Raw genomic sequence first — 12269 nt, 5'->3', positions numbered from 1 at the left:
CAACCCAGTTTTGGGTGGAACCGTTGATCCCACCCTTCACTGGGTAACCAGAAATCATCTTAAAGAGTGAACTGCTGCAGTGTCCTTGCTATAGCTAGATTAGAGACAGGAGGATGCAGAGAGAGGGGGCATGGAAATCCCGAATGCTCCTGACCTCCCGATCTCTCCACAGGGAGATGCCCATTATTAAATGTACGGTGCTCTAAAGATAGCTCAATGGTGACTATGTTGAACGGCCCTATATATTCATTTGAATATCTAGTTATCAACTTTAAAAAAATTCAATGTGTACTTGGTAACTGTTTGGCCCCAGTCTTTCCTCCCCAGCTAACTCTAAAACACTGCATAGTCATAGGAGCTACATGCTTGTTTCTCCTATAATCACTTGCTTTTAACTAAAAAAAAAAAAAAAACTCTACACAAGTTGGGATGGAAACACAATTCAACATTTCCCCTTCTTAAGATCCTGAGTTAAAGTGCCCGGCTATGAAAAGCATAAAGAATGTTCTCCAAATAGCACTTTAGTTACAACCAAATGATCATCCTGACATGTGCGTTATATACAAAGTATTTCCATGTCTTTTCAGCCATACGCACAAAGATCTAAATGTCATAATCATGAAAAACAGCAACTTCCTCAGAAAGACAGCTTATAAAATCATTAATATTCAATACTTACACATCTTTGGCTGCTCCTGCAGGGCCTAGAGAAAAAAGAAGATAGGTTTGTATTGGTGTGATAGTATTGCTACAAAAATGTTGTCTAATACCTAACCAAAATACAGTAATATTCCTGAAGAGACAAGAAAATGGGTTTAAAAATTTTTTCAAAAACAGAGAAAGGAGGGCAGAAAATCATAAAATTCAAATCTTTTTTTTTTTTTTTTCCCAGACACAGTCTCACTTTGTTGCCCAGGCTGGAGTACAGTGATGTAATCTCGGCTCACTGCAACCTCTGCCTCCTGGGCTCAAGTGATCCTCGCACCTCAGCCTCCTGGGTAGCTCGGAATACAGGTGCATACCACCATGCCTGATTAATTTTTGTATTTTTTCTTGAGATGGGGTTTCACCATGTTGCCCAGGCTGCTCTTCAACTCCTGGGCTCAAGCAATCCTCCCACCTTGATTGCCCAAAGTGCTAGGATTACAGGCATGAGCCACTGCACCCGGCCTCAAATTCCAATCTTAAATCTCAAATTTAGTTTAAGTTTCAAATCTTAGCTTTGGAATCTATTCCATCCATCTTTAAGAATTCCTGCAAATTACATGGTGCCAGTTCTCAAAAAGATTTTACAGATCATGTTAACCCAGCTTCCCATTTTATGAATTTCAAAACTGGCAGACTTCGAGAAACATTTTTTTTTCTAAGCCACACACCTTCTACGTTGATGTCTGCACGGCATGGTTAAGTCAAACTGCACCAATGCAAGCAATGAGCTAAATGAATTAGGAAGCCTCAAAGACACGAGCTTAGTTCCAAAAAGAGTCACATGTGTCTCTTAAGTCTGCTCCCATTGGCTTCCCACCTGTGATGGTTAATACTGAGTGTCTACTTGATTGAACTGAAGAATGCAAAGTATTGTTCCTGGGTGTGTCTGTGAGGATGTTGCCAAAAAAGATTAACATTTGAGTTAGTGGACTAGGAGAGGCAGACCCACTGTTAATCTGGGTGGGCACCATCTAATCAGCTGCCAGCACATCTAGAATAAAGCAGGCAGGAGAAAGTGCAAAGAGCAGACTTGCTGAGTCTTAGAGCCTTCATCTGTTTCCCATACTGGCTGCCTCCTGCCCTCGAACATCGGACTCCATGTCCTTCAGCTTTTGGACTCTTGGACTTAGACCAGTAGTTTGCCAGGGGCTCATGGGCCTTCAGCTATAGACTGAAGACTGCACTGGTGGCTTCCCTACTTTTGAGGTTCTGGGACTTGGACTGGCTTCCTTGCTCCTCAGCTTGCAGACGGCCTATTGTGGAACTTCACCTAATGATCATGTGAGTCAATACTCCTTAATAAACTCTCCTGCGTATGTATATATCTATCTGTCCTATTAGTTCTGTCCCTCTGGAGAACCCTAATACACCACCCATGTGAAAAAGACAGCCCATCTCTTCCGGTGCCCATCCCCATTACTTCTCACAGATTCTCTGCCCACATTTACTCCTCTCAATATCTTTATCCGGGAGGCACAGTACTGGGTTCCAACTCTTACAAGATATACGGTATTTAACATCCTTTAACCTCTTAAGTCAAATGATAACCCTTATGTCAAATAACCCTTATGTCAAATGAGGGTAAGAGAGTATCTTTCTCAAAGGTTATTGTGAAGATTTAAAAAGACAATGTGTAAAAAGACAATGTAAACACTTAACACAAAGCTGGCACATAAAAATAGCACACTAAGTTATTAGACATCACACTTAATATTTCAATTTTGATATATATTAAATAGAAATTAAAATAATTCCTGCACAGTCACAGAGGTATAAGAATAAAGGAAGATGCGCTACAAAGTAAGTAAATAAGTCTGTGGGGGAATTATTGCCAAATTGCAAAAACAATCCAACAGTGATATTCATTTTGCATCTGTAATACTGCAAATTAAAAGCTGATCCTAAAGATAATTGAGGCTATGTCTCAAACAAATTCTTTCAAGGCTTTGACTAAACCTAAACTTTGCAATAAATTCAGTTCCTTTCTTCAGGGAAAAACATTTCTGTGGCACCATTACTGTTAAAATTATATAAACTGCTTTAGAATCAGAGATTATTAAACCAAAAAATCCTAAACTTAAAAAAAAAGTCTTAACATAGGAAAAACTGCCAACATAGTGTTTTTGATAGAAAAAAAAATAAACAAAAGATTAGTGCCACCATAAACCCATGAAAATGAATGTTTTATTTCAGAGTCAAGCATGAGAATCTATAAGAAAATCTATGTAAATCAAAAAATATTGAGATAGGTCTCAATCAATTCAGTTTATTTTGCCAAGGTTTAGGAAAGCCTGTGACACAGCCTCAGAAGGTCTGGAGAACATGTGTCGAAGGTGCTCAGGCTACAGCTTGGTTTCATATGTTGTGGGGAGACACAAGACGCCAATCGATATCTAGACCATGTACACTGGTTTGGTCCAGGACAACTCAAAGGTGGTGGGGGCATGGGGGGAGGGTTGTTTCCGGGTCACAGGTGGATTCCAAGATTTCCTGGCTGGCAACTGGTTGCAAGAGTTTATTTAAAGATCTGGAATCAATTGATTCCTGGAATTGTCTGAATTTAGAGATTGTGGAGATCAAGGTTTTATTTTGCCAATGAAGCTCCTTTAAATGTTTCTTATCAGACTTAAAAAGGTGCCAGGCTGGCACCATATGAAGCTCCTTTAAATGTTTCTTATCAGACTTTAAAAGGTGGCAGGCCAGCACCTTGGGTCATGCCTGTAATTCCAGCACTTTGGGAGGCTGAGGTAGGCAGATCACCTGAGGTCAGGAGTTCAAGACCAGCCTGGCCAACATGGTGAAACCCTGTCTCTACTAAAAAGAAAATAAAAAATTACCTAGGCATGGTGGTGGGCACCTATAATCCCAGCTACTTGGGAGGCTGAGGCAGGAGAATTGCTTGAACCCGGAAGGCAAAGGTTGCATTGAGTTGAGATTGCACCACTGCACTCCAGCCTGGGCAACAGAGCAAGTCTCTGTCTCAAAACAAAAACAAAACAAAACCAAAAAACAAAAAAACAAAAAAAAACTGCCAGACACTAATTCTCTCCTAGATCAGGAAAAAGACCTGGAAAGGAAAGAGAATTTCTCTACAGAATATAGATTTTCCTCTCAAGTGACAACTTTGCTTAGCCATTTCAAAATACGTCAAAGAAATATATTTTGGGATAAAATACTTTGATTTCTTTTTTTTTTTTTCTTTTCTTTTGTTTTTGGAGTCTCATGCTGTCACCCAGGCTGGAGTGTAGTGGTGCCATCTCGGCTCACTGCAACCTCCGCCTCTTGGGTTCAAGCTATTTTCTTGCCTCGGCCTCACGAGTAGCTGGGATTACAAGAGTGCACCACCACACCTGGCTTATCTTTGTATTTTTTAATAGAGACAGGGTTTCACCATGTTGCCCGGGCTGGTCTCCAACTCCTGAGCACAGGCAGTTCAATTGCCTCAGCTTCCCAAAGTGTTAGGATTACAGGCATGAGCCACCACACCCGGCCTGACTTCTTTTAGAGCCTGCTGTCATGTTGGTATCTTATTGCCACAAAGAGTCTGCTTTGTCAGTCTTATTAAGGTCTGTTTTAATGTTAAATGCTGATCGGTTGTGCCTGAATTTCAAAGGGAAGAGGGTATAATGAGGCATGTCCAATCCCCACTTCCATCAAGGCCTGAACTGGTTTTTCAGGTTAACTTAGGAATGACCTTGGCCAAGAGGAGGGGTCCATTTAATCAGTTGGGGGAGCTTAGAATTTTCAGTTTACATCTAAAAAGAAAATATTATCTTTTTAGCTTTTCTTTTTTATTTTTGTGGAAAAGGATAAAGAATGTGTTTGGGTTTTGCTGTAGTCAGGGGAACGGAGAGCCAGAGGTGAGCCTTTGATTCTGCAAGTCTTACAGAGGAAGAAAACAATGATCATAATGTGGACCATGAGGCCTCGATATTTTTTTTTTTTTTTTTTTTGAGACAGAGTCTTACTCTGTTGCCCAGGCTGGAGGGCAGTGGCACAATCTCGGCTCACCACAACCTCTGCTTCCTGGGTTCAAGCTATTCTCCTGCCTCAGCCTCCTGAGTAGCTGGGATTATAGGCACCTGTTACAACACCCAGCTAATTTTTTTTGTATTTTTAGTAGAGACAGGGTTTCTCCATGTTGGCTATGCTGGTCTTGAACTCCTGACCTCAAGTGATCCACCCGCCTTGGCCTCCCCAAGTGTTGGGATTACAGACATGAGCCACCACACCCGGCTGAGTCCTCAACATTTAAAGATGAGGGACGATCCAGTACAATCCACAGGAAGAAGAGAGTGGCCAAGGCTGCCCTGCTACATCTCAGGAATGGCAGCAGGGGGATGGGGTAAGAACAGCATGGAATCAGAAGGCAGATGACAGGAGTCGGGTCCCTGCTCCAATGTCTGTCTGACAGTCACTAAATCACTTTGTTTCAGCATCTAGTAAATGAGGACCTACTGGGTCAACAAATGCAGCTAGGAAGGCAAAGCACAGTAATGTGTGTGAAATGAGAAATGAGTTTACAAATGGCCACATGTTGTACATTCAGTGCTTATTTTAATCAGCATCAAGAACTCTCCATCCACTTCACCTTGATTACACCAAGCTATGGGCACCACCAAGGGCCTCTTCCCTGCTGGGCTCACCATTTAACATCCCAGCAGACCCAAGAGAGATGCGTGGTGTCACCATTTAAAACAAAGTCAACAGACCATTCCCTCTGTTCTAAAACAGCCCTCATTTGAAAGGGCATCATCAACAGAATAACTGCAATGGTAGGGGTGGGGCAAAGAAGTCAGAAACACTACATGAAGAGTGTGCGTGCGTGTGTGTGTGTGTGTGTGTGTGTGTATGATTGTAAAATGTGCTCCATTTTTTAATAGGGGAGAAAATGTGCATCTTAGAAGCAAGGTAACATGGTGGTTATTGAGAAGCCTGTAACCAGGGTAATGAGAATATGACTCCCTAACACACAACTTCCCAAAAGAAAAAAAAAAAAAAGGTTGCAAATGTTGGAAACCCTGAACAAAACTATCAGAGTACCTCAGTATGTAAAATGCAAAGCATAAGTTTATTTGTCCTGCAAAAGTATAAAATCATAGAATGATCAGAAATAAAATTACCCTCACTGCAACCTTTTAATCATACTTCACTTATATATTTATTGTAATTAACCAAATGGCAAACCCTAATCGAAGTAATTATGCAAAAAGTGCTTTGATCAAAATTAGATAGTGGCAAGATCCCATTTGCTTTAAACTGTATCTGTGGTTCGTGTGCTTTATCATTTATTAAACAAATATGTATAATGTTACATCTATTTTTTTCCAGACCACAAGGATACAGCATTCATCCTAATACCACTTCATGTCCTGCCAAACTGTCTACTTACTGTTTAAACATAACCTTGGTGGGTTAATACAATGGGCCTAGGCCTCAGGAGAAGTAGAAATGAAAAAAAAAGGTAACAGTGTTTCTTGTGGGGAAAAAAACACACCAAAAAATAGAGAGAGACTATTATAATTTGGGGAGAGGGGGTCAAAAGATTTAATGACTATTTCCCAAAACTGTAGAAATGATAATCATAATTTTAAATATCTTCCTAAAAATGGAGAGGGGAAAGGTTTGTTCTCAGGAAAGTATTATATGCAGTTTCAGTAACAAAAAGTGATTGCAAATAGAATGTAAGGAAGGACATTTCCATCACTGTTGGTTGTTTACAGTATCACTTCTCACCTTGGCTGTGTTTAGCTTTTACTTTCTACACTTTTGAAGATTTTAACATTTTATTCATGAGTCTCAATGACAGAAGTCTCAATTAATTAAAAATGCATAGCAAACCCAATCCATTCAAACATTCAAAAAACTTAATCTAGTATTGTGGTTTCATCATAAGATATTTGGTCTTTGTCCCTGGTTCCTGGCACAGAGCTCCTAAAACCCCTGGAATTTCCTGAATGATGAGTGACAGAAGCCTCTCTGTGAGGCTTCTAATGAGATGACTCTTGGCCAAGCCCTATATGGCTTCAGGATGGGGGCTGTTTGCTAGAAAGACCAAGCCTTGATTAGAAGCTTGGAACATTGAGCTCCACCCTGCCACCTGCAGAGAGAGAAGAGAGGCTGGAGATTGAGTTAATTACCAGTGGCCAAGGATTTAACCAGTCATGCTTGCGTCTTGGTCCTTTTTTGTGTTGCTGTTACAGAATACCACAGACCAGATAATTTATAAAGAAAATAAAATTTATTTATTATAGTCTATAGGCTGGGAAGTCCAAGATTGAGGGGCCCACATCTGGTGAGGACCTTTATGCTGTTTCATCCCACATAGGAAGGCAGAAGGGCAAGACAGCAAGAGAGCAAGAAGGGGCCAAACTTGCTTTTATAACAACCCACTCTCTCAGTAACCAACCTACTCTCTCAAACACCAACCCACTCTCAATAACCAACCCACTCCATTCGTCCCCCAGTTTACTGATGATTAAACACATTAATCCATTCATGAGAGCAGAGCCCTCAAGCCCTAATCACTTCTTATTAGGCCCTATCTCCCAACACTACTGCATTGGGGATTAAATTTCCAGCACATGCTGGGGAACACATTCAAACCACAGCTCCTACGAAAACCTCAAAATAACTGGATGTATTAGTCTGTTCTCACGCTGCTAATAAAGACATACCCTAGACTGGGTAATTTATAAAGGAAACAGGTTTAATTGACTCACAGTTCCACATGGCTGCGGAGGCCTCACAGTCATGGTGGAAGACAAAGGAGGAGCAATGTCACATCTTACATGGCAGCAGGCAAGAGAGCTTGTGCAGGGCAACTCCCATTTATAAAACCATCAGATCTCATGAGACTTATTCACTACCATGAGAACAGAATGTGGGAACCACCCCCATGATTCAGTTATCTCCATCTGGCCCAGCCCTTGACATGTGGGGATTATTACAATTCAAGGTGAGATTTGGGTGGAGACACAGCCAAACCATATTACTGGATTCAGTGAGCTTCCAGGTTAGTGAAGATATCTATGCACCAGGACTGTGGCATAGCCCAACTCCACTGGGGTCAGAGGCTTCTGCACTTGGGATACTTCCAGACTTCCCCAAGTACCTCTTCCACTGGCTGTTCATTCAGACCCTTTATGATCAAACAATAAACATGGGGAAAGTATCCTCCTGAGTCCTGTAAGCTATTCTAGCAAATCATTGAGCCTGAGATGATTTGTGAAGACAACCAGATCTATAGCCAAGTTGACAGAAGTGTGGCAACCTGGAAGCCCAATATTTGCAACTAGTGTCTGAAGGGAGGGCAGCCTTGTGGGACCGACCCATTAAACCTGTGGAGGCTGACGCTAACTCCAGGTAGTGTTAGAACTGAATTGAATTGCAGGACACTTGGTGTCGAAGAATTAGGTGTCAGGAAGGGAAAAAAAAAACTTCTCAGACATTCTTTACATTTCATATAAAAATTGTATTTGTCCTAGTAGTGGCTAAGGTTCTGAACAGTCTTGAAGGGCTTTATGAATCACACCGTGATTGCATCATGCTGTATTTATTTCAGCAAAGAATTATTCATACTCCAGGTATAGAGTTTAATGCATTTTATTATATTCTAATTTTGTCTCATTCCTGAACTACTGAAGAAAAATACTGTCTTGGTTTCCCATGACTGCTGTAACAAATTACCACAAACTGGGTGATTTAAAAAACAGAAATCTATTCACTCATAGATCTGGAAGCCAGAAGTACAAAATCAAGGTGTCAGCAGATCCACACTCCTTCCAGAGGCCTTAGGGAAGCATCCATTCCATGCCTCTCCTGGCTTCTGGTGCAGCAAGCATTCCTTGGCATTCTTTGGCTTGTGGCCCCATCACTGTCTGCTCCACCTCCATTTTCACATCACCTTCCCTTCTATGTCTGTCTTCTCCTCGTGTCTCTCATAAACACCCTTCTCATTGGATTTAGAGCCTACTCAGATAATCTAGTATAATTTCCTCATCTCAAAATCCATTATTTATTACCTTTGCAAAGATCCTTTATCCAAGTAAGGTTGCATTCACTCACCGCAGAGATGAGAGCATGGACATTGAAGGGGTGGCCTGCCCCTCCACACCTGTGGGTGTTTCTTATTAGGTGGAACGAGGGACTTGAGAAAAGAAATGAGACACAGAGACAAAGTATAGAGAAAGAAAAAGTGGGCCCAGGGGACCGGCGCTCAGCATAGAGAGGACCCACGCCAGCACCGGTCTCTGAGTTCCCTTAGTATTTATTGATAATTATCTTTACCATCTAAGAAAAAAGGAAGTAGCGGGATAATAGGATCATCGTAGGGAGAAGGTCAGCAGTAAGACATATGAATAAAGATCTCTGTGACATAAGTTTAAGGAAAAGTGCTGTGCCTTGATATGCATATGCAAACATCTCCATAAACCTTTTTGGTGCATAAAGAGCAGCATTGTGCTAGCAAGTCCCACCTTTCGCCCTAAGGCGGTTTTCTCCTTTCTCAGTAAACAGAACATACAATCGGGTTTTATACCGAGATGTTCCATTGCCCAGCGACAAGCAGGAGACAGATGCTTTTCTCTATCTCAACTGCCAAGAGGCCTTCTTTCCTCTTGTACTAGTCCTCCTCAGCACAGACCCTTCACGGGTGTCAGGCTGGGGGACGATCAGGTCTTTCCCTTCCCTCGAGGCCATATTTCAGACCATCACATGGGGAGAAACCTTGGACAATACCTGGCTTTCCTAGGCAGAGGTCCCTACGACCTTTGGCAGTGTACGTGCCCCTGGGTACTTGAGATTAAGAGAATGGTTATGACTTTTAACCAGCAAGCTGCCTTCAGGCACTTGTTTAACAAAGCACACTCTGCACAGCCCAAAATCCTTTAAACTTTGAGCTCTTGCAAGGACAAGGTTGGGGGCAGGGTCACAGATTAACAGCATCTCAAATACAGAACAAAATGGAGTCTCTTATGTCTACTTCTTTCTATACAGACACAGTAACAGTCTGATCTTTCTTTCTTTTCCCCACAGACATATCTTTTTGGGGGCTACCATTCAACCCACTACACTTTATCTTTGTCCTTCCCTGCCTCCAAAAAATATTATCTTTTAAAATACACAGCAAAATTAATATCTGGAGGGAAACTAAATTTAATATATATATATATCATGCACAACACAAACAGAATTTTATTCCTCGTCCACAAGCCAGCTACAAGATACTGCATCAAGTACTTTTTTTTTTTTTTTTGAGACGGAGTCTCGCTCTGCTGCCCAAGCTGGATTGCAGTGGCTCAATCTCGGCTCACTGCAACCTCCGCCTCCCAGGTTCAAGCGATTCTCCTGCCTCAGCCTCCCAAGTAGCTATGACTACAGGCGCATGCCACCACACCCAGCTAATTTTTCATATTTTTAGTAGAGACGGGGTTTCACCATGTTAGCCAAGATGGTCTCGATCTCCTGACCTCATGATCCACCCACCTCTGCCTCCCAAAGTGCTGGGATTACAGGCGTGAGCCACCACGCCCAGCCTGCATTGAGTAATTTTAAGTAGATGGATACAATATCTTGGTTCCTACAGACAGATGGTCCTTCGAGAGCTAATCAGCCTGTCATGTACATTAAAAACTGTGAGTCATACTGTCCAGCCCTTCAGTATTATACAGATTTAAACATCTATTGATGTGAGAGTCTCCTCCCACATGCCAAACTCTATTATGAAGAACATACTTCTATCTTTTAAAAGAAAGAAGGGCCGGGCATGGTGGCTTACACCTGTAATCCTAGCACTTTGGGAGGCCGAGGCGGGCAGATCACGAGGTCAGAAGATCGAGACCATCCTGGCTAACACAGTGGAACTCCGTCTCTACTAAAAATACAAAAACTTAGCCAGGCGAGGTGGTGGGTGCCTGTAGTTCCAGCTACTCGGGAGGCTGAGGCAGGAGAATGGCATGAACCCGGGAGGCGGAGCTTGCAGTGAGCCGAGATCTCACCACTGCGCCCACCTAGCCTGGGCAACAGAGCGAGACTCCATCTCAGGGAAAAAAAAAAAGAAAAGGTCATATACATTTTAGTCTATTAACACCTTTTATGATCACTACACTATATACTCTATAGACTTTATAAAATATACTAGAAATATTCACAAGTACGTGAATTGCTAAGTTACATATTAAGTTATATTCTTCAAACCAAGTGGTGATAATTCACACACACACACACTCAAAATTATGTATGTGAAGAATTTATAAAAAAAAAAATACTGAAGATTTAAAAAGCACTCTTCTTTCAGCATAAATGATCAGAAACATAAATGCCTATGGCTCTTATGGGAAATAATAATAACATGCAGGAATGTTTTACTCCTTATTTGTTTTAGAAAAGAAACAGTCCCCCTGAGAACTATATAAATATAACTGCAGAAAAATAAACAAAATTCTCTTTAATTTTGACAGCTTGCTATGGCTCTTCTGACCCATAATAGTTATAAAACTATGTCATAGTCTTGGTTTGGCCAAAAGAAATGGAACAACTTCTCACTACTTCATCCAAAGCAATGCTTGTTTTTCAGAGTGCAATACAAAAAATACAGATTCATAAGTGATTTCTTCAAATAATGGAGGAAAGAAATTCAGGTCAATGTGTCCTAGAAATACAAAATTATGTCAATGAAAATGGAAGCTCTTATAGAAAATCTCGTTTTTATAGGTCGCCCTTGTTGAGTAGTGCTAGAGTTTGGTTTATTTGTCCTCTCCAAATCTCATGGGGGTGGGGTCTAATGGGAGGTGTCTGGGCCATAGCGGCAGATCCTTCATGAATGGCTGGTGGTAAAGAGTGAGCTCTAACTGTATTCGTTTCCATGAGAGCTGGTTGGTCGTTAGCAAGAGCCTGGCACCTCCCTCTCTTCTCTCTACTGCTTCCACTCTTGCCATGTGATCTCTGCACACTATGGCTCCCTTTTACGTTCTGCTATGAATGATAGCAGCCTGAAGCCCTCAGCAGAAGCAGACGCTGGTGCCATGCTTCTTGTACAGGCTGCAGAACCATGAGTCAAATACACCTCTTTTCTTTATCAATTACCCTGTCTCAGGTATTCCTTTATAGCAACACAAAAATGAACTAAGACAAGTAGCTCTACTTGAGGCAAGTAAAAACCAAAAAATGGCCAGGTGCAGTGACCCACACCCGTAATCCCAGCACTCTGGGAGGCCAAGGCGGGTGGATCACCTGAGGTCAGGAATTTGTGACCAGTTTGGCCAACATAATGAAATCCCATCTCCACTAAAAATACAAAACTAGCCGGGTGTGGTGGTGCGTGCCTGTAATCCCAGCCACTCAGGAGGCCGAGGAAGGAAAATCTCTCGAACCTGGGAGGTGGGGGTTGCATTGAGCTGAGATCACACCACTGCACTCCATCCTGGGCGACATAGCAAGACTCTGTCTCAAAAATAAATAAATAAACCAAAAATAAATGCAGTCATATAAAAAGTACAGCCATAAGTTAGTGCACTGACATTTAGCTGATATACTAAAATTTAAGTCATGTCTATATGGAG

At 41.7% G+C, this 12269-nt stretch overlaps 1 protein-coding gene across 5 annotated transcripts in view; it reads right to left on the bottom strand.

Annotated features, from left to right (window-relative positions):
• C11H12orf75 (chromosome 11 C12orf75 homolog) overlaps positions 1–12269 on the bottom strand; it is a 41264-nt gene that overhangs the window by 21244 nt on the left and 7751 nt on the right. For 3 of the 5 annotated variants that reach the window (XR_012420566.1, XM_065524744.2, XM_045365837.2), the window contains exon 2: positions 680–704. The exons of the other annotated variants lie outside the window; for them this stretch is intronic. Coding sequence is in view for 2 of the 3 variants with exons in the window: in XM_065524744.2 (XP_065380816.1) it covers positions 680–704 (25 nt within the window). In the remaining variant the exon portion in view is untranslated. The remainder of the gene's footprint in view (positions 1–679; positions 705–12269) is intronic. 5 annotated transcript variants of the gene reach the window in all.

Source organism: Macaca fascicularis, chromosome 11, assembly GCF_037993035.2.
Source record: "Macaca fascicularis isolate 582-1 chromosome 11, T2T-MFA8v1.1".
NCBI lineage: Eukaryota > Metazoa > Chordata > Mammalia > Primates > Cercopithecidae > Macaca > Macaca fascicularis.
The sequence above is the reverse complement of the archived record's forward strand: the minus strand, read 5'-3'. Positions and strand labels throughout refer to the sequence as shown.